Here is a 27,949-nt window from a genome sequence, read left to right as displayed (position 1 = left end):
CCCCAAAAACAGCCAAGGCCAAAGCAGAAATCTGGGGGAATAATTCTGAAGACTATTTCAAGAAATGACAAAAAAGCTTGACTAAGAGAGGTCAGGCTGAGCTGAAGAATAAAAGTAATCAAATATTGACTTTCAAGCTCATTAGAATTGCACAAACTCTGTTTTTTTTGATGTTTCACTCATTTTCCTAGCAACATATAATAGTGAGTGGTGGGTTAGTGGGTGGCTCAACACTTTTGCACATCACTACATCATCAATAATTATGAAAAAAATATGTAACAGAATCATCACCTACTGATATCTGTGTACAAGCACCATTTCTGAAACAGGTAAATATCTGTCGATTTATTCTAGGGACTAATTCTAAACTAAACTTATGTAACGCATGTATTTGTGGGAGTGTCAGAGAGAGAGAGATTGAACAAAAAAGTATTTGATATTTGTGCTCCAACAGTTGTGCACACACAAATGACAATGTAAAGATAACAAGACCACTGAATTATAGAATCACAATGTTTATCATATGTTAGGTCCATAGAAATCCATGCTTAATAACATAATAGCAATAATAATAATAATCATAATAATAATCATAATAATAATAATCGGGTGATTTTTACATATTTAAATTGGATGATACGAAAAGGACGAATCAGAGTCCATTTTCTTTGCTAAATTTGAACATGAAACACTGAAACACCTGAATGAGAAGTGTATCCACTGCTCAGCCAAATCAAAGCAAACTGGACATACAGCAGAATCACAACATAACAGGTCTACTCCAGAAAGTAATAGCCTGCATAAATTACATACATGACTGTGGTGCAAACATGAAAATGGAGCCAAACATTTGTACACTTAAAAATTATTTACAAGTCAATATCTACAGTCAAAGGTTTTCTCAACAGAAATGTTATATAATAGGTAATGAAAAAAAATATTAGAAATAAGAAAAACAACAACATAAAAGAAAAGTTCAGTGAAAGAATTATTCATTTCCGTCCCCAAATTACAAGCAAGAGGAGGGGCAATGTTTAGTTTAGAATTACACTACAATAAAAACACAAAAGCAGATCAAAGCAGGAGTGAAGTATAGGCAGAAAACCAAAAATAACACTTGTACTGCCACAACCGTGAAACAACATTTAATAACAGTAAACAGCAGGTAGGAAGCTGATGTAACAGGCATAATGCATGTGAAAAAGAGGAAAATGCTTCAAATGCCTTTCAAAGCCCTTTACAGACAGAAGAGAACTGGAGATAGGAAGAGAGTTTTTATTTTTACCTACATCAGCCCAGGACCAGAAAACTAAAGTGTAAATGTCAGAGCTGTGACATGACAACAGCACAATCGAAACATATACACAATGATCAACATGCAGTAATGGGCTTTTGATAAAAATCCCTGGTCCTCGGGCCTAAAAGTACTGTAAATTTTGCTGAATCCAGGCACTAACTTACATACCTCAAGTTTTATTTTATAATTTATGTGCAGTCAGATTGTTTTGTTTTCCTAAACCTCAGAAAAAAGAAGCTATAATAAAACAATAGTTTAAAAAAACAATATTGAGGCAGAATTTAATTAAAAAATGTTCCTTTCCTACTACCGACTCTTCCATTTATAGTAATATTCAACCTAAGTAGGAATTGCAACATTGCTAGAAATAGTGTTCATGAACTACAATGTTTTGTTTCCAGAGAGCTTTAATTAAAAAAAAGCCCAAAAAACCCCCAAAACAAAACAACTTTCTCCTTCTGTACTTTAACATCTCGCATTCAGAGTCCTTCTCCTGTCTCAGTGTTTAGTATAACAATATTAATGTAAGGAACTTATTTCAATTTCAAAGTGAGTAACACACAAATGCATGTACATTTGAACCGTATGCACACACATACATAGAAAGGCCAGAAAAAAAAGGTCCAGAAGTAAAGATCAGAGGGCGCCACTTGCAGGCGCATTTATCTTCACATTCTCTTATCTTAAAAAAAAAGATGCTGCCTCTTTTTTTTTAATCACTTAACATTTCACTCAAATATTTTCATACCATTTTTCACCAACTGGTAAAGAAAAGAGAATTTAATGTATGCACAACATGCTGCGCATACATTCCAAGGAACCCCCCCCCCTCTCCTTGGCCAGTATTTGGTATGTTCCATCAATTGCCACAGGGCTCATGTGTCCACTCACACACACAAAAATACACTATTTTTAACATTTTTACTGTTGCCTATTATTCTCAGACTTCGGACAGCAGCTATTTGTCTTTAACAGAAGCTTTGTGGAAAAGAGCAAAAAGGGACACAAGAGCACTGTTAATAAATAAAATCACATCGCTTGCAGAAATGTTTAATGGAGAGAGGAAAGAAGAGCAGACAGATGAGTATCCTGTTCAGGTCTGTAGTTGGAATGGCTGACAATAGAATAGAGGATACAAGGAAAGTGGTGAGATGTAAAAACAGTCTCCTTGAAAATCACAACAGCGCAGGGAATGACACTTAATTGACAACAGAAGTAACACAAACATTGTCTTTGGTGTAAACCGTTTAATCCAATTCACACCTAAACTTGTCTCTTTCTGCATGTTGAAGCAGTACAGGCCTTGCGCTGCCACGTTTGAATTTACAAGCTGTCAGTGAAGATAAAAAAAAAAAGACTTCATGAATGACCTTTTAAATGAGAAGAGCTCCCTTTGAGTTTCAGTGTTTGCTGTGATTTTTTTATGTTGCTTTTCAGTCATTTTTCACAGCAGATGCTTCCTTAAGTCAAAATGTTTAATCCTTTAATTACCTTTGGAGTAAAGTGTTCTTTTACTTTAACTTGATGAAAGGCAATTTTTTTAATGCAATTTTTTTCTAACATGATGTGGGGCTCCTGTGGAGTGATTTTTCTTCCCCACTAGAAATTACATTGTATGGCTTGAACCAACCAGTATAAATCTTCGTATCAAATGTTCAACAGAGACAGTTTAATTAACTATGCATAAGAGCGTTTCACTTGTTTCCAGTGTTTTCCATGTAAGTACAATTACAGAGAAGCCAAATATAACATATGATGACTCACACTTCCGACAAAGAAAATCACTGTTTTTAGACATTAAAAGGAAAAAACAGACCAAATAAATACTTCAGTGGGTCTGACAGGAGAATAGCAGTGTGGGTCACACCACCTCTGGAGCACTTTGAGCTCCTGTTGGCTTAATAGGCAGTTGATTGGGTTGGCACGGTTAGGTTAGGTTAGGTTTCTTATCCTTATCAGTGAGTCTTGAAGTAGCCTGTGATGGTGCACATGTGTGTGTGTGGATCTGTGCAATTAACTGCCTCAGATGCGAACTGGGGGTCCACTGGGTGCTGTAAGGGGCACCTGAGAACCGCAGTCATAGTCAAGTTCAGCCATCCGAGACCGGCTCATCATTCTACTGTGGGAGTACGCCCGTCTGTCTGTCTGTCTGTCCCTGAAACTCCTGATGTAACTCTGTGGACAGACAGGAAATAAAGGGCTGCGGTGGGTATATGGCATATGTAAATACAGCAAGACACAAAAGCTTGCACTCATGTACAATTATTCTTCAATGAAAAGTCTGACATGTGACACTTTTATCCCTGTTCAGTTTTCTTCTGAAGTCCCATTGAAGAGGATCATTACCCCTTATCTTAACATTAAATATGAACCTGAAGCCTGCAGACACTTAGTTTAGCCAGACATTATAGGGAGAGGACACTTAGTGAATCTTAAACAGAAATGTGTGGGAGAGTTCTGAAATGCTAAAGCTGGCAGTTGGGAAGAACATATGAGCCAGTCGTGTTGAGTGGCACATGTTTAGCTGAGCATGATTGGTGTAGTTGTGTGTCTACTCTTCATTGTCCCAGTTTATTATTATTGTAGCAAAAAAATTAGTTAAGTATACATATATATATATATTTTAATTTGCAAGGCTTTCTTCGTTACTTTGGCATGATCACCGAAGGAACTGTGTGCACGCTTAACAGAAGTACAGCTAAATAAATTCCTGGAGATATCAGCAAAAATGGCTGTCAAACTGTATGACTTGCCCTCTGGCAGGAGTTTAGCACAGAGAGAATAAAGATTTTGCTGTGCAGTGCATTTGTACATAAATAAAACAGTTTCTGTTTTTCCTACACTTATTTGTCCTGAACTTGTCACTTAACTGTGCGGAGTGGAACACTGATGTCATTCTACTCAAATTAAAACTGTGACTTGAATGTAGAATTTTATCCAAAATCTAATTTCAGAGAATCCGAAGAACACAAACATTTTAATGACCTGGACTGAGGATGTTCAGATTTTCATCGAATTACCTTGTTAAGAATAGATACAGTATTATAGCTTACCGGAGACAGCACATCTCCATCAAAGCGCCTTTTGGAGTTGGCTTTGCGGTGGTAGCCAGGCTCAGTCTGAGGAGGAGGAGGAGGGACTTTAGGAGGCTGAGAGCTCTGAGTTTGGTGATGAGGGTGAGATGCTGCTGGGTGGTGGTACTGCTGGTGGTTGTGATGGGAATGAGTCTTCTGCTTGTGCCCTGCTTTCTGGCTCTGTCTCTTTTTCTTCTTTTTGTTTTCCTTCTCCTTTTTCAGCCTCTCTTCTCTCTGTCGAATCCGCATGAGCTGCACCTTTCGCTGCTGTCGACTTAAAACCACTAGAGTCAAAGAAAAAAAGTTTTGATAATTAGTGGTAAGGAGAAGAAAATTAGAACGATAGATAATGAAGAGGGAGTGACTTCAGGATAAAGAGAAAACAGCAAAGCTTTTATAGAGAAACTAACTTTAGGGTACTTGTGTAACCCCGGTTCTCAGAGTTGCATGAGTGAGACATTGTGCTATGGGATGCAGCACCTCTTCTCACTTCAGCCAGCAAGAAGGATTATTTGGTGAAAGATCTCACTTGCGCTACTGTGAGAACAGAGGTTACATAAATAACCCAAAGTTTTCATTCCGAACATTGATTTTGATGTCTCACTCTCGGATATGGAGACCTTTTGTACTGCCAGACAAGCTCATCTCAAGCAAGCACCAGCAATCAGCAAGTAGCCCCCTTATAGAAGTGAAGACCTACAGTGGTACTGTTTGGGCTACACTTTCCAGTGTGTAGAACCAGACAAAAGTAAAGTGTACGCACAGATGTCTTGGAATGACAACCCCTTAATCAGGGCCTAGCTCAGGGGTGGGCAATCTCAGTCCACGAGGGAGCTAATTTAGCCATTTAACTTTTTTTCTTTTTTTTTACAAAAACAAAACAAAACAAATAATTTAGCCATTTAAATCAGCTGTGTTGGTTCAAGGACACATCTAAAACCTGCAGGGTTAAAAACCTCGTGGACTGAGATTGCCCACCCCTGGCCTAGCTAGCCTATCTTTCAGGTGTGTTGAATATTGACTGCATAGTGGCGCAAGCTACTTAAGGGTGGGTGGTTCTGCCTGACACGGTCACTGCCATTACCAGCCAATCAAGACTGACTTAATGAGATAAATCCTTTTGAGGAATATGAGGGAGGCCCATCCCACAGTGAGACATTGAAACAATTGCTAAGAAAGAGAAGTGATTAAGTCAAGTGAACAGACAGATTCAAAATGGCCTGTATTTGTATAGCGCTTTACTAGTCCCTAAGGACCCCAAAGCGCTTTACATATCCAGTCATCCACCCATTCACACACAGGTGATGGCAAGCTACATTGTAGCCACAGCCACCCTGGGGCGCACTGACAGAGGCGAGGCTGCCGGACACTGGCGCCACCGGGCCCTCTGACCACCACCAGTAGGCAACGGGTGAAGTGTCTTGCCCAAGGACACATTGACCGAGACTGTCCAAGCTGGGGCTCGAACCGGCAACTTTCCAATTACAAGGCGAACTCCCAACTCTTGAGCCACGATCGCCCTTACCAAATTACCAAGGTAAGGAATACAAGCAAGGCCTTTAATCAGGTAAGGGCTTGTACAAATATTTTAAATAGCTTTAAATGCAGATGATAAACTTTTCTCAAGGTTTATTTTGAACGGAGGCTATAAAAAAAAAAAAAGTAAAAATACTGATGCCAATTTGCTCATTTCCTTTATTCTGTTCAGTCTGTTGGCAGACAAATCATTTTCCTCTCTGCATGTACTTATACTGAGCTGTTCAATCTCCTGACATATTGTGAGTGGGTGAGTGTGTTATTTTTGCACCCTGTCCAGAAAAGGATGTCGGTAAACCATCCTGCTTCACCGTCCATTACACATAGGAGTATTTTTGAGCATGGGTGTTTGTAGGCATTTCCATTCAGTGGTTAGATATACACTATCTGTGTAATATTTATTATCTGAGCTCCAGTATTTATCCATTACAGATGTATTGTACTGGTCACAGCTGCCTTATGTGTGCGTGTGTAAGTGTAAGTGTTCAGAGGTCTATTGTTGTTTCTTCATGCATGGGGACAACAGGGCACCATCTGGCAAGGAAACTGCTTAATAATACCCCCCTTTCTTTTCCTTGGATCTCCCCACGTCAGGCCCCTCTGGCCACATGCTTCTGTATGTGTGTGTGTGTGTGTGTGTGTGTGTGTGTGTGTGTTGGGGGGGGGGGGTCCACTATTTTAAAAAGGTTCTTCAGAGTTTAGGTTCAAGTAACAAAAAAATGCTTTTGGGGTTAGTATTGAGAGGCTATGTCAGTGACAGTCCTGATGAGCATAGGTGAATCGGTGCATATTCAATTAGTATCTACACAGAGGGGCAAAAACCCCCTGAAAAAAACAGTCGAGACAAGTCAAACATGTGCGAGCTAATTCATTCATGGCCCTGTTCTGCACACTATTCAGTCAGCTGACAGATGATTTTCCTCACAGCTCCACTTGGGTGCCCAGCTTACCCATTGTGCCCCAGTTTATTATCCTCACTCTGCCCTTCCCCCAGTACACCTGCTTCCTCTTTACTTTTCTCTCTTCTCTCCTCCACACAATTTCTCATCCTCCGTTTACTGCCAGCAGAGTATCTTTTAGCAGATAAAGAGTAATTGAAAAAAGTTAATTCAATATTACATGCTGTGGACGTTAAGTAATGCAAATAATAGTAGGACTTTTCATTGCAGCTCAGTAATAATGTGGTAACTTCCACACATGCTTTAAGAATAATTATCATATTACTTGAAGTTTGCTTTAATAGGATATTAACCCTTTAAAGCCCAGTGTGTCATATTTGATACATGTGTTTTTGTGAGTTTATGAGACTTCAGCATCATCAGAATGACTTTTTTTTAACCTCAAAAAAATGATATAAATTGCATGACACATTTTTAATGACTAAATTGCAAAAATATGGCTTATGTAGCAAATGTGATACAAATGAAAACTCATATATATGCAGATTAAAATTTTATTTGTTCCTGGTTATTGAACAGAAACTACCACATGTGCTTCCACATGATTAAGCCACAGTATTTACTCTGTTACCGTCAAACAAAGAAGACTGCAGAAGGCATACGGTTGGATGCATTCCAGTGTTATAAAATGTTTATAGCATTCCTATATCATAAAGCATCAACTAATGTTAATTTATTATTATAAACATAAAATAATCAAGCATCCAAATATTAGCATTTTATTGCTAGCAGGCTATTATATATGATGTTATACTAGAATACTATGGTACTATTACTAATTTGTTTGCCTTATTGGTATTTGCTTGTTTCTACTGCGTTACCTAGTTTTTGGTGACTTGTTACCCAATCGCATACATCTCACTGTAACCGTATTCAATGTAACCACTGTTGATACAATATCACTTGGTTATTGTTTGGATATTACTTTGGTAATTTATTGGTAATAAGATGCTATTCCGTATTGTTACTTCTTTATTATTGCACAGTTACCACACTATTAGAAAGCTGTTATAGAAAGCTCCCCCAGTTGTTGTGTACCTCTTATTCATTGTGTAAGACAACAACCCGATATCATGTTAACATGCTTTGCTGTGATACTGGGTCGAAGAGAAAGTATTCAGGCATCACTATTCCATTAGTATTTATTTACAGGTATGCATGACAGCACATTCCAATGATGCCAAAGTGCAGAATTATGTAGCAAAATGTCAGCAACGTATACACTGTGTACAAGTAATGCACAGGTTTGTGTAATGTAGATGTAACGCTGACATCTACGTTTGATAATAAAAATTACTAATAAAAAAATTAATGATAATGATAGTAATATATATATTTTTTATGTGCATGGGGAGTGGGGCAAACAGTTCTAATTTCTATCTCTCAAAAATTTCATGGTTATAATTTGTTTACTTCACCAAGGCATAAGGTGAGATAGAGGTGAGTGTTCAGCGCTGCTTGTTTGTCTTTCTGTTTACCTATTTTTTATGCAAAGCTGCTAGGACACATTTTGTGAAATATGTTGGAGAGGTAAAGCACGGTCAAAGAAAGAATCCATTAACCTGCACTGCTGATACAGATCAGTTTCTTTAAAATTGCAGAACAGTTTAGAGGATTTGATCTCCGAGTGCTGTTCCTTTTTCTTGCATTATTTTTTATTCAGAAACAACAGAAGAAATAAATACTATACATGTATAATACATCTATCTTTCTACCTGGTTTTGCATCAGTATCTATAGGGAGTGCAGAATTATTAGGCAAGTTGTATTTTTGAGGAATAATTTTATTATTGAACAACAACCATGTTCTCAATGGACCCAAAAAACTCATTAATATCAAAGCTGAATGTTTTTGGAAGTAGTTTTTAGTTTGTTTTTAGTTTTAGCTATTTTAGGGGGATATCTGTGTGTGCAGGTGACTATTACTGTCCATAATTATTGGGCAACTTAACAAAAAACAAATATATACCCATTTCAATCATTTATTTTTACCAGTGAAACCAATATAACATCTCCACATTCACAAATATACATTTCTGACATTCAAAAACTAAACAAAAACAAATCAGCAACCAATATAGCCACCTTTCTTTGCAAGGACACTCAAAAGCCTGCCATCCATGGATTCTGTCAGTGTTTTGATCTGTTCACCATCAACATTGCGTGCAGCAGCAACCACAGCCTCCCAGACACTGTTCAGAGAGGTGTACTGTTTTCCCTCCTTGTAAATCTCACATTTGATGATGGACCACAGGTTCTCAATGGGGTTCAGATCAGGTGAACAAGGAGGCCATGTCATTAGTTTTTCTTCTTTTATACCCTTTCTTGCCAGCCACGCTGTGGAGTACTTGGACGCGTGTGATGGAGCATTGTCCTGCATGAAAATCATGTTTTTCTTGAAGGATGCAGACTTCTTCCTGTACCACTGCTTGAAGAAGGTGTCTTCCAGAAACTGGCAGTAGGACTGGGAGTTGAGCTTGACTCCATCCTCAACCCGAAAAGGCCCCACAAGCTCATCTTTGATGATACCAGCCCAAACCAGTACTCCACCTCCACCTTGCTGGCGTCTGAGTCGGACTGGAGCTCTCTGCCCTTTACCAATCCAGCCACGGGCCCATCCATCTGGCCCATCAAGACTCACTCTCATTTCATCAGTCCATAAAACCTTAGAAAAACCAGTCTTGAGATATTTCTTGGCCCAGTCTTGACGTTTCAGCTTGTGTGTCTTGTTCAGTGGTGGTCGTCTTTCAGCCTTTCTTACCTTGGCCATGTCTCTGAGTATTGCACACCTTGTGCTTTTGGGCACTCCAGTGATGTTGCAGCTCTGAAATATGGCCAAACTGGTGGCAAGTGGCATCTTGGCAGCTGCATGCTTGACTTTTCTCAGTTCATGGGCAGTTATTTTGCGCCTTGGTTTTTCCACACGCTTCTTGCGACCCTGTTGACTATTTTGAATGAAACGCTTGATTGTTCGATGATCACGCTTCAGAAGCTTTGCAATTGTGAGACTGCTGCATCCCTCTGCAAGATATCTCACTATTTTTGACTTTTCTGAGCCTGTCAAGTCCTTCTTTTGACCCATTTTGCCAAAGGAAAGGACGTTGCCTAATAATTATGCACACCTGATATAGGGTGTTGATGTCATTAGACCACACCCCTTCTCATTACAGAGATGCACATCACCTAATATGCTTAATTGGTAGTAGGCTTTCGAGCCTATACAGCTTGGAGTAAGACAACATGCATGAAGAGGATGATGTGGACAAAATACTCATTTGCCTAATAATTCTGCACTCCCTGTATAGCAGTAAACCATATTTTTGTTTGTTTAACAACGTGGAAGAATGGTCATCATGTAATGGTCTGGTTTTATATTATTTCTCCACAAGAAACACTATGTGGTAATCTACTTCTTTTATTCCTAGGTCTCTTTCCCCTCACAATTGCACAGTTTTGAAAATAGCATTGAAAAGCTTCCTCTATCTCTGAGCCCACACCCTCTGACTGGAAGCTGCAGTAGCCTGCTTTTTAATCTCATTATTTGAGGACATGTGTGACTTCTTCTAAGTCACTGTATGACGGTGCAAGTCAAACACAGGCAAAGATCAAATGGCTGAGTGTGTTCTGCATGTATATGCATGTGTCTGTTCTTCCTTTAGTTGAGGTATGAGCGAGCGAGTGAGCCAGTGAATGAGATTCTAACCCGCAGTGTTTCTGTCTCTGCCCTTGTCTGTTTGGGTGTATTGTGTTTGTTTGCTGCATTCACATATTGTGTTGAAGACATGTATGTGCGATCTTGCCATCTGTGTTGTGGCTGCCTTCAGAACAGATTAAGGCAGGCTGCGTCAATAACACATTCTGGTGAAAACACCAGTGTCGGTATATTCAGAATCCACCCTGCACAAAATCACACAAGAGTGATGCCCGCACACACAGTGTTCCCTATCCTCATCATGGTTATGATTTCATATAGCTGGGATTTGTCAGGCCAGTAGCCTTGACAAAATCTATACTACAAGTTTCAAAGAAGATAGATTGCCATGTGTGGTGGGGCGTGGTCTGCGTTGCCGTGCAGGGAGGGCGGACGCACCTGCACAGCATCCGTAATCACGCCCGCCGAGTTAAAACACGGGGACTCAGGTGTGTGGGGGTGTTTTCTGTGGTGAGAAGTGTGAATAAAATGGCTCTGAATGTTGATCTGTGGTCCCGCCATGCCTTATTCTCACCACAACATGTTTCTCCTATCATCAACTAGACACGGTTGAGTATTTAAATCAAACATTTTTGCTCAGACATTTCAGCGTGTTGCAGTCTGGAACATGTGACTTGTTTGTTTATCTTGGCACTAAACTGACAGACTGAAGTTACTGAATTTTAGGTACATTGAATGTTGTTTACTTACTGGGTATATATTAGTATAAGACACTTTCATTAATGTGTCTCTTATCTGTTAGCTTTTATCCTTAATTAACATATGTGGAATAAGATTAAGGTTTTGGTTGCTGTTTGAAAGTTGGAAAAAGCTTGTGTTGAAAGTGTAATGTAAACAAACAGCAATAAGCAGTAGATAAGTGATGAAATGTCTGTTCAGGTGGAAACATGAGGAACAGAGGTGTCAAACGTACATATATTCATCACTTATCTATTCATGACAAGTAGAAGTACTGAATCCTGTGTTAAAAAATACTGATTCAACTTCTTTGCTTGAGTAAAAGAGAAAAAGCACAGGCTAGGAAAAATTACTCAGTAATAAAATTTAAAAAATCTCTTTAGAGGACATTTCTACCGGCTATGTATTTATTTTGCTTTTATTTATTCGTTTTTTTTTGCCAAGTTAACTGATACTTGTGTCATATTAATATCACAATGAAGCGATTGACAGGAACACAAAGTTTATTTCAATTTAATTCAAATTCTAACAAAAGTACTCAGCTTGCACAGCTGTTATGTGGAGCACAATCAGAGAAAAACAAAGGGAATTAAAAAAAAAGTTCTATTTGCATTTGCCTACATTGCAGATGGGTGGTTTTGCCTCCACATTAAACAGGAAAAATGAGACAGTCTGGGGTTAAAGTGTGATTCAGCAGGTGTGGAAACCCCAAAATCAACTGTAGTGGTTCAGCGAAAACAATCACAGTAATGTCTATGACAAGCTTACTATATTTAGTTTATGGCTGTAATTAGCTGACCTGTGTTGCTGATTTTTGAGGATTTAGCTAAATTTAGAAAGATATAAGCAAATGTTTAACGAGACATCATGACTGATTATCATCTTTCAGCTACTATGATGTAACCTAACACTGACCATGAACACCACAACTACCCTACCCAAGTCCACCGTAGCGCAGAAAACTAACAATGTAGTCTGCACTAAACTGACCAGCATTTTTCATGGAATCTTTGAATAACTCAAAGTTATTATACTCAAAGTTATTTGCAAGACATTTTAAAATATAAAAACACAATTTCATGCATCTGTTCAAAAAAAAGCCCGACTTGAATGACAACATTACATGTACGATTGAAATCACAAGTTTATCAAAGAAACACTGAGTAATTCTTAAATTAAAAAAAAAACAACTCTCTTCTTCTTCTTCTCCTGTTCTGCTTTTCTCTGTCTGTGAAATGCAGATGCTATACCTTTAGCTAACAGACACATCTTGTAACAAACTGTACAGAAAAACTTTGGCTGTTTCCTGGTATTTGTTGAACTGTAAGAAATGACTGCACTTAAAAATGTTGCTCCCTTTTTTCTCACTCCTCTGCTGCAGCGCTAGCTAGGTGCTGAAGTACTGCAACAACAACCTTCTGTACCAAAAACAGCTTTTCAAATCATTCCAGGATTTTTTTTTTAACCTCAGAAAGGCTGTAAATGCGTAAATTATGTTTATTCCTCTTTCGTCTGTTTGTGTGTGATAAGCACCGGTGATTGATGCACCAATGGGAGTGCCTTTAGGATTGTGTTCCCTCCATTTAGGTTCAAATCGCTGTGATGCGAAACAATTACTTACATCAAATGTCTAAAACCTAAATTAACATGTAGGGAGTAAAAAGTGGAGATGTTTGTGTTTAAATGTGTGGAGTAAAATTAAAGTACAGGTACCTGAAAATTCTGCTTAAGTAGAGTAACAAAATACGCTTACTTTGTTACTTTCCACCTTGGGAAATAGTAGCAGATCAAACCAAGTGAGTTGTGAAATGACGAGCATAACATTCTCAGATAAATGCATTTTCATTAAATCTGCACTTTAAAATTTGGTTTATTTCACACAACACACGTGACACAGCAGAGAACTGTGACGTTACACACCATGAGACTCACTAATCCATGATGGGATTAGACCAACACTCCATGTGCATTAATGTGCCAGATTTGACAGCGCGTCATTGGGTGTCTAGCACACTTAAAACTGACTGAGTCAGGGGGTGACTCAAATATCTTGTGCAAATACGAATGAAGGCGCATGAAGAAATCCACGATACTGATACACAGATGTCTGCCACTGCCATCCCTCTGGACAAAGATAAGGCTCTTGTGATTTGAGCACAAGCTCAATTTGTAGACTTTGCTTCTGCTACAATGCAAGCTTGTGTGTTAACGTACTGCACGCGCACTGAGACGGAAGCTGTTTTGACAGGGTCATGCCCTGTCAGTGTCCTTTGTGGAGGACATACAATCGTTGTGTCTGCCTAATGTTATCCATGTGCTAAATATAAAATAACAGAGTTAGCAGAGATGTTGCTTCAGCTGCACTGTCCTAAGGGAGAGGAAAAAACTTAACCCTTGACCCAACAAGGTGTCAAACAAGAATCTGTCACTGAAATAACTGCACATCCATCTTCTCCAGTGATAACATGGTGCACATAAGTCACTCACTGTTCACTAAAATCAATCCTGGGGGGTGCTATTATTAGAGGCAGTATCTTAAGAGAGATTTCAGCTATCAGGTAAAGCAGGAGGTTTTCCCAGAGCAATTAGAACCAATGGTAAATCCTACCGAGGTATCAAGAGTCCACAACAGATGTTAGTTGCCTGATACCTATCAGAAAGCACTTAACCAAATAATGCAGAAACTGCCCTCCTCCTAATGCTTTTTCGCATTTTAAAAGTTAATAGATGGAGTTAGTTTCTTATTTACCAACATCTGGAGGTCTGTATGAGGTCTGAGATTGTCTTCATGACAAGCAGATAATTTGCCTGTGTACCAGGTAGCAGAAAGAAGCAAGGGCATAAGGGAGCAGACCTCTTTCCAGGCATTCCCATTATGGCCCACTGCTACTGATGGATAATTGCACTTTCAGCTATGACAGTGCAAGAAAACTGACATGGCGCCAGGGCTTGGGTACTATGATGATGTGGGTTTTGTAGCCACCAGAATGACAACTAGATTCTCCTTCTGACTGTGCTAGAAAAAAGAAACCAGGTAAACTGGGGAAAATGGGTAAAAGGGAAATCTGAGCCATGACTAGGGATGGGTACCGGTGTCGGTTCTGACATAAATGGTAGTAACCAGACCGAAAAGCAGTGCACATTTCGGTGCTTTATTTCGGTGCTTTTTTTTTCTTGAAATGTCATACACTTTGGATTCTAACCAATCATTTTACCTTTGCAAGCGTAGTAGGCGTGCCCAGGTATGTAGATTATTTTAGAGCAGAGCTACAGATTAAAAATGCCCTAGGCAAAGGGGTCAAAGTCTGGCTGTACTTTACAGCAAAAGATGCAAACTCAGCAGCCTGCTTTAAGGTGATACTGTGCAAAGGAGGTAACACCTCGAATCTGATGAAACACCTGGCAACGTATAGCATTTTGTTAAAAGCCGAGAAATGCGCCGTATTTGATAGCTTGCTGCGAGACCTCACACCGGACACATCTACTGCGGGTGGGTTGCCTGTTATCGGACCCGGAGTTAGCAACATCCCCCAAAAACCTGAAGAGGAGAGTCCTGGCCCCTAGCCCTGCCAGTGTAGCAGAAATGATGACTCTCTGCGTGAGTAGCTTAATGTTGTTCGTGTGTTATTTACGTTGAGTAGGCTAACCACGTTATTACATTAATACACGTAAGGTGAACTAGCAAACACCGTCGTAGTTACATGCGGCTGTCTTCTTGTTTGATGGCAGATACTCCCTTCACCCTGGCCAAAAAGGCTAAAATGACCAAAGAAAAAGTGGAAAACAGCTAAACATGAGAGGTTTTTGGACAAAATTGGTGTTTTTTCCATTGATTAAGCACTGCTTCCAGCCAAGAGTGATGCCATAAATCCCCTATAGCTGCAGAAAAGGCTAACGTTATTATCTTTTTACAAAAAAACAGCTAAACATGAGAAGTTTTTGGACAAAGTGTGTGTTCTCCATTCTTTAAGCACCGGTTCGAGCACCGTTTAAGCACCTGCACCGTTTCAAAAGTACCGGTTTGGTACTGGTATCGGATAAAACCTAAACGATACCCATCCCTAGCCATGACTAGTGAGAGAAGGCAACATCCAGTGAAGGGTTGTCTTATATGTTTACAGAGATCTGAATTACTCTTTTATTTCATGGTAAACAAATCCACTTCTTCCTTCTCAGATTTGTCCAAAAACATCTACACAGTGTATAGAAATCAAATTCCCTTTAATGTGTGAGAGACATCAAGTCTCCTGCAAGGATCTGTACTTCCATGATGTGAACCACTCTGATGAACAGCGTGAGATTTTGAGGCTGCAGCAGCAGGCTACTGGCTATTTCAAACAAGCCTACTGTGTATGCAATGCACACTGCTGCCATCATGTTGTCTGTTCGTACTACAATATGTCTGGTAGACAGCTACTGAAAGTTTTTGTGGAGAGAATGATACTTCCAACAATTTCTTCAAGAGCTTGAAACTAGCAAATACTTCATGACTTGGAGAGATATTCTGATTTCCATATACTCATATACACAACTCATATATGTAGTTCTCTTAAACGGGATTCCTTGATGACAGTCATACATGGCATTTTCCAAAATGCCATGTATGACTGCAGATGAGAGAGATGAACACTCTGCATTCATCTTACATATTATACTAATCTCTGAGAATCCACATACAGTACGTAATTATGTCACCTAATGGTTTACAACATTTTAAAATCTCTGAAAAGTTATGAACCTTTCAGAAGTTTCTAAATAAATCTCTTGAACAAGCTCAAGTTTACCAAGGCAAGACTAACATAGTGACGCAGATCAAAACGCCAGTGCCAAACCAACATCTGTGACGTCCGCCTTTGTTGGTGATTACATGCTGTGACAATGGATAGTATATTATTCACTTAAAAATTATTTTATATAACCTACTGCCTCATCACCCCCAACTGGTCGGGATAGATAGCTGCCCTTCCTTGGGCCTGGTTCTCTGAAGGTTCCTTCCTGTTAAAAGGGTTTTTTCCTTCCCACTGTTGCCAAGTGCTTGCTCAAAGGGTCATTTGGTTGTTGTGGTTTGTCTCTATTGTTGTAGTGTCTTTATCTTATAATATAAAGTGCTTTTAGGTGACTGTTGTTGTGATTTGGTGCTATATAAATAAAAAAGCTTTGAGGACAACAAAATGAATAACAAACTTAAACTTGGCCAGAAATTCCTCTGGCAAGATGCAAAAAACCACAAACATTGAAATAGATTCTCAGTCTGCTCTGGTGAGTTTAGTTGTGTATAAAGCAATAACACTCACCCTCTGTGTGAGAAAATCCCTCTGCAGTGACTTTCCACTGAATCAGCACTCCGAGGAGTGCCAGGACAGGCCACACCCCCATGATCACCCAAGTAAACCAGCACACTGGCTTCTTGGGATCCACCTGCAAAAAATACAGTTCCAGTGTCAGTTATATCCTTAACTGCTGATCAGTTAAAGAATTTATCTTCTCCATTTCCTCCCAATTTTAATGATTTTTTTCTGTAAGCTTTTTCTTGCCAAGTGCCTGAGCACAGAGGGTGTGCAGACTTAGTGCAAGTCTTTAAGCCAGCTGAGGCAATTATTTGATATATGCTCTATAAATACAATTGATATGACCTGGCAAGGCCTTTATCGACATTCCGCACTTGAAGAAAAGTATTTGTAGTCCTGTTTCTACTAACAAAAAGAACACACCCTTTTTCAAAATATGTTTTACATCTCCTTTTAGTCTGACACACATATCACTGGAATATGTGTTTCAGAATATGGACTATGTCAGAATTACATATTGCATAACAGACAAGTTTTTTAAATAACTTTTATAATATCTGTCTTTCTCACAAACATGTACTCGGAAAGATGCACAGAAGCATACCCTGATGTTCTTACCTTGAGTCTCTCATAAACGTAGTGTACCAAAGCGAACAGCTCTATAAAATAATCCACGGTTACGGTTATGATGGCAGAGCCAAATGTGGCAGTGGAGAGGGTGACAAAGCAGCGCTGCCACTGTAGTGTGAGGACAGCAAATAGTGTCCCAGAACCCAAGAGAATACCCAGAGGAACCCACACTGTTCTGGGGTGGTAGAACTCCTCCATGACCTAAGAGAGACAGGAAAAGTGTTCCATTTTGCTTTTTTGTATGTGAATCAATTTGGGATCATAATCTAAATGCTATTTCAGAGTTAAGAAAAAAATAACCCTACAATTGTACAATTTTACAAAACCTACATTTCCTCAAAACTCACTGCAGAAGTGGCACATGGACAAATATAGACCTCTAAATTTTGGTGCTGAGATTGCAATGAAACAACTGGGCACATTTTCATGAAACTTGTTGGAGGGGAGAATCATGGGAAAAATAACCCGGGACATTTTTGTGTGGATTGTTCCAGGAAAATATCTAAACATGCATGATGGATTTGTTGACAATGTCATGTTTTCATGTATAGTTTATTTTACAAAAATTACAGATACATAGTAATGGCATGCAGTTAATTTATACACCTTTACTCTATAGACAATGAAAACTACTTTCTTATCCTTAGCTCCAGTGTTATTCATGCAATATAAGTAATACTGATATATCAAATGCATGTATTGTTTAATAATTTGGCTTACACACATAATTCTTAAAAATAGGCAAATTACCACCAGTGATGCAACTCCAACCAGCAGGCCCAGCAGCAGGCCCACCATGAACAGCCCCACACTGCGAACCAGCATCGTCACCAGACCACACAGGGTCCCGATGCCCAGGCCGATGCCCACGGACGCCTCCACACTCAGCTGAGTGTCCATCACCCTCTCCTTATAGCATAGCATGAAGATGACCACAGAGCCAAACATTAGGCCTGTTAGAAACAACACGGCCTTGAAGCATCGATAGCCTGGAGGACAGATGGAAAATAAACCAATGTGAAGATATGACCAGCATACAAATGCATAAAATCTACACACAAGCCTGAGGGGAAAAAAACACAGAATTTAAACACATCAAAGTGACAAGATGAGACACAAAAAGCAACAGTACAGTTCAACTTCAGGGGTCTTCAGTTTGAAACTATGGAGCACGTGTAGTGCACATCAATGAAGTGTGAGCAATCTGAAAACAGCAGCAGAAGCGGTCCAGAGATGCATGAAATTCCATCTCGTCAGGTTTTCTTACAAAACTCAAGGTTTTAGTTTAATTAAGTCTACAATTTCCCTTTTTAAACTGAAATCTGGTATCCTATACTTGAGTCAAAAAAACATGTCCAATTATGATTACATTAATTTAATATTTCTGTGAGTGAGACTCAAGAGAAATACAAATAGAAAATGCAGCACCTCCAAATCTGAGGCCATGGTCCTCGGCCAGAAAAGGGTAGAGTGCCCACTCCCGGGTCAGGCAGGGATGAGTTCCTGCCCCAAGTGGAGGAGTTTGAGTATCTCGGGGTCTTGTTCATGAGTGACGGGAGAAGGGAGCGGGAGATCAACAGATTGATTGGTGTGGCGGCCGCAGTGATGCGGATGCTGTACCGGTCTGTCTTGGTGAAAAAATAGCTGAGTGTAAAAGCGAAGCTCTCAATTTACCGGTCGATCTACGTCCCTACCCTCACCTATGGTCACGAGCTGTGGGTAGTGACCGAAAGAACGAGATCGCAAGCGGGTGACTGGCCTCTCCCTTAGAGATAGGGTGAGAGGTTCGGCCATTCGGGAGAGGCTCAGAGTAGAGCCACTGCTCCTCCACATCGAAAGGAGCCAGTTGAGGTGGTTTGGGCATCTGACAAGGATACCCCCTGGGCGCCTCATGGGTGAGGCATGTCCCACCGAGAGGAGGCATCGGGGCAGACCCAGGACCCCTGGACAAGCTGGAGGAGGTGGCTGGGGAGAGGGAGGTCTGGGCTTCTCTGCTGCCCCTGCTCCGGATAAGCGGAAGAAAATGAATGGACGGATGGATGATTGTAATAAAATACAGATTTTTTTTTTTTTATCTCTGTTGTACTTTTTTTTGTAAACTCCTCATGTTTTGCAAAACAAACCTGTACATAATGGAGGGAAATGGAGATCATTTTTGGATTCAGCACCCTAAAAAACATCAAGTTTACCAAAAATATCCCATGCAGCTGAAAAAAAAAAAAAAAAATATATATATATATATATATATATATGTATTTGCAGACCTGTGAAAACCTTTTGGTTTCCAAATTTTGATTCTTCTTAATTTGAACATGAACTTACATTAATTATTGTGTTATCTGTCTTCATCATTGGCCACACTTACTGAAAAATCTAAAAGCTATAGACTACTTTAAAGAACATTGATTTAGTGAGACATAAACATTTACAGCTGCTGATGGGATGGATGATGCCATGACTGTGGCAGAACAAAATTACATTTTTAATGGAACAGTAAAAACCATTAGTGTATATCAGCAGTAAGTGCCACAGGTATTTGTTTCCTGATTTAACATTTTGCTTTGGTTCTGTAATTACACCGCACTGTTTTCTCCATTCAGCCCAGTGATTAACTATACGCTGTTTGTGGTTTTGCAAATGGCTCTTGAAATTAAAAGGATCTTATCGTATTTCATTTGAAAAGATAAAATATGCCAGGGAGAAAGCATAATGAACAGAGAAAAAAAAATAATGATAAACAGCAACCACGCTATGGTGGGCAAGAAAGAGAGAGGCACTTCCTCTCCGCAGAATGGTGAGAAGCGATAAACTCGCTCTATAAACATTTATGAAATTGCTTTAAAATATGATCATCATCATATTACTAAAGGTCATCCACATTCATTAGTCAGAAGGCTCGCTGAATAGAACAGCTGCTCTTTCCCCCCATATGTTCCCTCTTGTCCTTCTTGGCTTTCTTTCCATCTTAAAGTGTTTTAACTCAATGAAAACAAAGAAAAAATACTCTGAAAGATTAAAGGCTCGTCTTATCAATAGTTTAAATCTCCTTGTCCTGTTTCTATGTTTATTAACGTTTGTGTCCCCCTTTATGTCGACTCAGTAGCTCCGTCTCTCTGACTGGGCTCTGTCTCGAGGGGACCCAACGTCAGATTGTTATCTTTGTGTAATCAGGCATTGCACAGCTGAGTCAAACAATGCTCCTCTTCTCATCCTAACCACCATCCGTGCTCCTCCCCCCTTGTGACCATACCTCATTTATTTGACACACTTCTTGTAGCTTCCTTTATTCCTTCCCCTCTGTCGTGTGTGTTTTCCTAGATACCTTTCAGTTGCTGTGTGCAGTGAAAGCCACTGTATTCATCACAGCTGTTTGCACTTCTTCTGTAACAGAATGCCTCAAGGGGTACAAGTCCTGACACGGAGTAATTCAAGCATTTCCATAACATCTACAGCTAGCAGAAAATGTGTTTGGTCAGCAGCTGTCACAAATCCGCAACAATATTCTTTCATATTTGATGGTCCCCATAAATCAGCAAACAAATTCTAAAATAAATTGTTTTTCCTTTACTTCTGCCATCTTTTCCGCTTCTTTCCCTTCATTAGGCTGCTATCCTTTCAACAGTTCTGCTGCTGCACCTTTTTCCCATCCCTCCCACTCCCTTCATTCCTCTTCTCTGCTCTCCCTACTTTCCCTCCATCAAACCCTCCCATCTGTTCACGCATGTCTTTCGACATTTTTCTCTGCTTCATCCATCTTGTTCCAATAACATCACTCATCATTTCCACCACAACTTTGTAATTCTGACTCAAATAAATGACAGCTAACCCTTTCTTCCTAACTCATTGGAGGTAAACTAAATTCTGCAGTACCAAGAGGACTTTATCAGCAGGGAGAATCAATCTTCCTGCTGATAACGGTTTTCTTCATATTGTTCAAATGTGACTGCGGGGTTTCTAAGAAACATCAACAATATGCTCTGCATCTCATTTGCAGAAGAGTGATTATAGCTCCGAGAGTGACAATGCATGGAGTCAAACAGAGAGACAAACAGACTAGTAGGACTGAGGAGGTAAAGAATTTGAAGTAAAATTATGCTGTCGTGTATTTGATGTCTCTTATTTCTTGCTGTTGATTTTATTGGCAGGATGTAAGAAACGATTTTTGGTGACACCTTCGATCACAGCCAGCACCATGCAGCATAATAACAGTATACACTTTTATCCTAATATAAAAATAAGAACATGTACCTGTACCGTATGCAAAAATTTTGAAACAAGGACATCACATTTTGGATTCTTACTAAATGAATGTGACATTTAAAAAAAAAAAGAGTGATGACTTCTGCAGCAGTTCTTTATACACATTTCAAAGGTTTTGAGCTAGTCTTCAGGAAAAGTTCTCCAGGCTTCTTGAAGGACATTCAGAGTTCTTCTTTGGATACTGAATGCCTTTTGTTCCATTCTTTGTCAAAATGATCCCACATTAAATAAGTAACAAGTTGCTTTATCTGTAGATGCAACACCAGTTCCTCCCTTGAATTAGGTACGTTTTTTATGTTTGAAAGATTCATTGGTCAGTCTTAAGTTTAAAAAAAATAGATGTAAATAAATAAAAAGGTACTTAGAATGAACTGAAAAACAGCCATTTTTCAGTTAAAAGCTTTAAAAGACCTTTAGAAAGCCTAATGAACTATCGCTCGAGGCCACTTTAAAAACAATACAATAAAGTCTGGCTCCTTGTCAGAAAATATAAAGAAATGATGGGCAAATTGAGACTTTAAATCTTACAGCAGTGCTTTAAGATTGCAAAACAAGGATCACAATGCAATTTGTTTTCACATTTCTTTCAAATTGAACTGTATAACTAACCAGTAAGGAGTTATGCTTACAATTAGTGGTTCAGCTTAGGTTGATCAGAAGAGTCATTTGCCCCTCCCAAAAAAACGCCAAAAGTCTGCTCTTGCAATATCTTTGAATAACAGTGTGATATACCCCTTTTTAAATAAAAGAAACATTATGTGTTTGCTGTCAAATTTCTTAAAAAAAAAAATCCCAGGGAGCCTGACTCACACTAGTGTATTACTGGTGTATACAGTGAATGTTAATGCTTTTTATGTGCTCTCAATCCCTCCTTGTGCATTTGCACGCAACGAGTCTTCTCAGAGGTTCAACATATTCAACATACATCAATATTCATCCAAAAAACAGCATACAGGTTGTTCTGGGGCTCTTGCAGGTTGGGGCAGCTGCTCCCTGATTGCACCTGACATCTCCAATCGACTGCAGGATTAATCCAGACAAGGGGCTTCTCTGCTTAAAATCCTATAGATCTGCCTACAGCACCAAAACTTTATTTACTATCCTAGTGGCAACAATCAAATGCAGATCAGGCGCATAATAATATTTTTTTTTCTTTTAAGCATGAAATATGGCTCAATACACAAGTTTGTGTTCTGCAAACTTTCGTAAATCATATAATTTGCTTCAAATTATTCAGGTTAAAAAGGGAAAAAAACCTCCTAAAAATACATATGTAATGAGACCTGCCACAAAAATAAACATGCCTCTGCTTTTCAGTCACTAAATTGGCACTGTGTGTTTCCTGTAAATACTGACAGTAGTTTATCTTTTGTTTATTTGTTTTTTCATTGTCAAAATAGATTTTCCACCGGCTTACAAACAGACCATTTCTAAATCTGACTCCAATTTCATGTGTTTTCTTTGACTGGATATTGACCATGCAAGACTACCAAAAAAAAAAAAAAAAGAAAACCTAAATAATTTCAAGGATTTCATACCAGAAAATATATCTATGTTGGATAAATTCTTTGTTTCACCGGCAGCTGCACGTTTCAGGCTTAAATACACACCTGTGAATTTGAGGAATTACTCCTTTATTGTGTTGTGTGATTTCATTTGTCTGTACACAAAACACTGTATGCAAAAGTAAGATCACCTCTCCTATGGAAGAAAGAAATCATTGTGGAAAGGTTGATGGATATCACATCACATCAATATCAATAAATGCATAAGAAAAGTGTCTTCTCGGGTACAGAAAGTACAGAAAAATCCCAGTTTAGTAGGCTATGCATTTGATCTTATGTGTATTCATTCCTACAGGCCGTGCCAAACTATCATTAACTTGCAGAAAGCAGAGAAGATGAAAATTTCCGGCACTTAAATGAAAAAAATAGCTGCAAGTGAGTATTTCTCACATTAATCATTCCTTTAGATAAACAGGGAGATCGCTTTACCCTGATTATTTATTGATTACACATTCCTGTAATGACTTTGCATCCAAACTAATTAGAGTGACCCCTCACTTATGATCCAATAAAATGCAGTCTCTCTCTCTCTGAGCACAAAACTAAGCCTCAATAAGGACTTCGTTCTTTAATGAATGGACCTGTGCAAATGTCTTCAAATGTCCAGACATTTGAAGACACAGAGGAGATTAAAAAAAACACACAACAGGAGGTCTGCTGCCTTTTTGGCACGGCACTTTTTATTAATTGCAAAACTTTGTGCAAGTTTAAAAAAAAATCAGTATTCCTACAACTTTTAGTTAAAAGAAAAAGAAACATGACTTAGAATAAGAAGCGGAATGACAGCATGTTTTAGTCTGATCGCGATCGCTTTAATATCTGGATTTTACTTGAGCTCAGTCCACGCTGTGTGTTCGCCATGTTTTAGTGCAACTCATTCACCAAAGTGAAGCAAAAACACACACCCACTAAAGTCACAGTAGTCTTTGCTGCTGTATGAGAACTCAATATTGACTCACAGAGTCAGAAACAAGAGAACTACACTGTAGTGCCCTTAAATCAATAATATACATAGACCAGCAGAGCAGGATGAACTGAAAATGATGAGTAGGGATTTCATGGGGTTTTGGCACCATGCTTTAGCAATTTTTTAATCAGCGTTTGTACATAAAAATAAATTGACTCGCAACGTTTCCATTGTTATTACTGCTGCTGGCAGATGGCCACACAGAAGGGCTCTAGTCTGTATGCAAGAGAGTTGCTTTGAGGTAACTTAGAATTAGAGCATAATGGATGAAAGAAAGTCATATATTGATCTTGGATACATTTTAAGATGATTCTATCTTTATAATATTGGAGGTTTACTTTGACATTTCCAGCAATTTGTAACCTTGCTGTCTTTTTTTCTCTCTTTTTCCATAAACTAATATAATTGGCTGTTCAAAGTGCTTCATATTTAAGATAGAAACTGCTATTAAAATTTTCATTAATGTTGATTTCTTTCTTTCTTTCTTTTTAGTTAATCACTTACCAAAGAAGCAATAGATGATTCCAAAGAGGCAGCACATGGAGCAGACCACAGAGGGCACAATCTCATATCTCCTCTCAATCTCCTGGTCACACCTCAGCCCCACCTCAGCCAAGCCAAACAGCTGGCTTGTGGAAGTCATGGTGGATAAAGTGGAGGCGACGGGGTCTAAAGGAGAGAAGAGGGTAGGGGGAAGGGATTGAGGGGGTTTGAAGGAATTTCTGGATCAGTGGGCCTCACCCACGGAGACGTGTCTAAGGGCGGGACAGAAAAAAAGAATGATGGAAAGAGAGGGCAACAGTGAGAAGGGATGAGGAAAAGAAAGAGAGAATTATTATTGATTGTTCATTTTAAGTACTCAGCTCTGAGTGCTGACTATACACTAAGCATGCTCCATATTTCTGAAAAAAGAAACATCTCAGCACAACCATGAGTACTGCTGCAGATAAAATGCAATTCAGCCACTATCATTCACTTGGCTGTACAGTATAAAGTTCGACCAGTTGCAGGAGCTATGCAACACACACACATATTCAAGTTGTTGCCATGGAAAAAAACAACAGAATGAATTTGCATAAATTTGCATGGCGTGGGAAATTTGCGACACAAGTAAGAGGCTGTTTGTAGACCTCTTATTTGTACGCCAGAGCTAAGGTTTACGAAACGATTAATGTAAAAACCCCTTAATAATTTCACATCAGTGCTTGTGCCTGCACTCTGCCACTGATCTGTTCACTCACTGAAATATTACATGAACTCTTCTCTAAAACCATTCATTCTGCGAACATTTCACATGACCTAAAAGAACAAATATTCCTTGTTTTCAACAAATACTCTGTGTTGTAACTTTTTCAGATATTCTACTGGGCTTTTAAACCATTTACCCAGGTTAAGAATATACCGATCCTGTAACACCTAAATCTAAAATTAGTATTTTAAGTAACCAAATTTATGATTTAATGAAAATAAAGATTTTTGTAGATTTAGGTATATATTTCTCTGACATAGAAAAACAAGTTGATAATTCACAAAGTCCATACTTCAGTATAACAATATAGTGTTGAACAGAATAGAATAGAATAGAATAGAATAGAATACAATAGAAAGCCTGTGTTGTGACTGTACTGAGTGAAACCAGAATATAATGACAATATTAGGATACTACTCCTGATTAAATAAAGTAATAAACACATATAAATAGATATATAAAAAATAAGCATAATTCATATGCATGTATAGAAAAGCATAGACAAAAAATAATGCACAATTAAGTATAGATAACTAAATCCAAAGTTCAATGACTAATGTAAAAGCAAGGTTATATTGTACTAGTAAATCAGTGTTATTACTATGTATATTACTATACATAGTATATAGTGGTTATCACTGTTGCCTCACAGGAAGAAGGTCCTTGGCCTTTAATACTTTCTGTGTGGATTCTGCATGTTCTCCCTGTACCTGTGTGGGTTCTTTCTGGGTACTGGGACCCTCCCAAAGTCCAAAAACATGGTTAGGTTAACTGGTGATTCTAAAGTGGCTCTAGATGTGAATATGAGTGTGAATGCATGCCTGTCTATCTATTTGTGTTAGCCCCGCTACAGACTGATGAGCCGTCCCCTTCTCTCCTGCTGTCATAGCTGGGATAGGCGAGGCGGATAAGCAGAAGAAGATGGGTGGCTATGTGTAATTGACTTTAATTTGTAAATACACAGGGTAGGTGATGCATTGGATGCTCTTAATATTATGTTATGAGAAGCTATTAAGTTCACAGTTTGCTTTCTAGGAGATGTGCCTTTGCATAATGTACCATATTCTAGCGCTGATAACACGGTCTCCTTGATAACTTCATTCTTAATGAATCTTCTTTGTGCCACAAAAACACACAAGGAGATCAGCTCCATCTGGTGTCAAACACACGCTGTTCAGAAACTCCTTTGTCATATGTTTCTTCAAGCGATTGCAGGCTTTTGTAGGATTAAAATGTGCATGACTTCCACTTTGGTCTTTTTAGAAGCATTTCTGCTCTCAGGTGATAAACTGATCAAAGTTAGTTATGTTTCACAGACTTTGAGCAAAGTTAGCTGAGGGGAATGTCAGTCAATTACAGTGTCAAACTCTGGCCTGACATAATAGCATACAGAACATTCCAGTTTCAGAAATAAAAAGTAGCACTGAGGCATCTTCTAAAAGTCCATTTCAAATCAATTTTGAAAAGAAAGGAAAAAAGAAACATACAATTGCAGTGTAAAGCGTGAGATTCATGGATCATTGACTCGCGCTATTAGCCAAACACCCACATAGAGCTCCACACTTATTCAGGCACCAAACCCCAATGGTTTCATTTCCAGCTGAGACGCAAATTAAGGCCTACTAAGACACACTCAACTGTGGATACGTTTAAAGGAAGCATTATTGGACTATTTTACTGTGCATTGTCGTTATTTCACGGAAGAACAGCTGCAGTAGTTTATCAAGCTGTTCAAACACTTTCTAAAGCAATTCAGGCACTTTCTAAAGCTGTTCTTCACACAGATTATTGCTTTTCAGCTGTGTCCACTGACCGTATGTGAATTCATGTCATCTTGGTCAGAATCTGCAAATCTTAAGCTTTTTGTCAAATGAAGTCCCAGACTTACTAAAAGACTTAAAAACGATACACGGTCATACATTAAAATGTAAATCCTGTACAAATGGGAACTATTTGTTCTACATTCTCTGTACTGGTGGAACTGAGGAGACTTAAATTATTTTACTGTGTGTTATATTGTCCTAGGTACAGTATAGTTCAGTAGTTCTGCTACCAGTGCACATCAGTGTAATGGAGTCTGCTCTCTTTATAGTCTCCTAGGGATGCATGCTAAATTTTAAGTTCTGTTACTCTGGTTCCTTCACCTTTTTAAGGCGTTATCCTTCAGTTCAACTCTCCTGTCATATCCAAGCATGGAAGACATACTCGCACACGCTCTGCCTCTCCTGGCTTTATATTTAAAAGAATGCACACATGTATGCAAATGTAACCTGGGCAGATACACATTCATATTACGCCTGATTACACAGAAAAGTAAGCCCGTGCTCTTTAGTAATAAATTAGCGGGTGATGATGATGCACTGTGGCAAGCAGACTCAACTACATGCACGCACAAGGTGATGTTTAGCATCTTAACACGTCTGGAGTGCACAGTCGGCCTGCTTTTCGACGTTTTACGCTATGACATTATGTATTGTAGGAAAGAAGTGTGACACAGAAAAAAGACATCACAAGAAATGAAAATGGAATAAAATTTCAATCTGGATTAAATGTTACTTGTAAATATTAAGTCTCACCACCTGCAGGGAAAATAAGATAAAGAGCATATTAGCCCTTCATCTTGTGGCTCGCTAGAGCAGGAAGAATTCAGTGGTAAGCAGATGTCAGTCTGACATGTAGTCTTATTGAACAGAACAAGAATAAGAACACACCATCAGCAGTGAAAAAAGCAACG

General features: G+C 38.9%; 1 protein-coding gene across 1 annotated transcript in view; it reads right to left on the bottom strand.

The window, feature by feature from the left end:
- Positions 1-500: 500 nt before the first annotated feature.
- tmem198aa (transmembrane protein 198aa) overlaps positions 501-27,949 on the bottom strand; it is a 40,843-nt gene continuing 13,394 nt past the window's right edge. Inside the window, exons 2-7 of the mRNA XM_085434246.1 lie at positions 24,471-24,721; positions 17,925-18,163; positions 17,163-17,375; positions 16,551-16,674; positions 4,352-4,656; positions 501-3,473 (exon numbers count right to left, since the gene is read on the bottom strand). Of these exons, the coding sequence (XP_085290372.1) occupies positions 3,321-3,473; positions 4,352-4,656; positions 16,551-16,674; positions 17,163-17,375; positions 17,925-18,163; positions 24,471-24,609 (1,173 nt within the window). The 5' untranslated portion in view covers positions 24,610-24,721 and the 3' untranslated portion in view covers positions 501-3,320. The remainder of the gene's footprint in view (positions 3,474-4,351; positions 4,657-16,550; positions 16,675-17,162; positions 17,376-17,924; positions 18,164-24,470; positions 24,722-27,949) is intronic.

This window comes from Copadichromis virginalis, linkage group LG16, assembly GCF_057382275.1.
Source record: "Copadichromis virginalis isolate Kocher_CV1m ecotype Utaka linkage group LG16, C_Virginalis_male_GT1.1, whole genome shotgun sequence".
Taxonomy (NCBI): domain Eukaryota; kingdom Metazoa; phylum Chordata; class Actinopteri; order Cichliformes; family Cichlidae; genus Copadichromis; species Copadichromis virginalis.
Note: the sequence above shows the minus strand (reverse complement) of the source record. Positions and strands in the feature narration are given on the sequence as shown.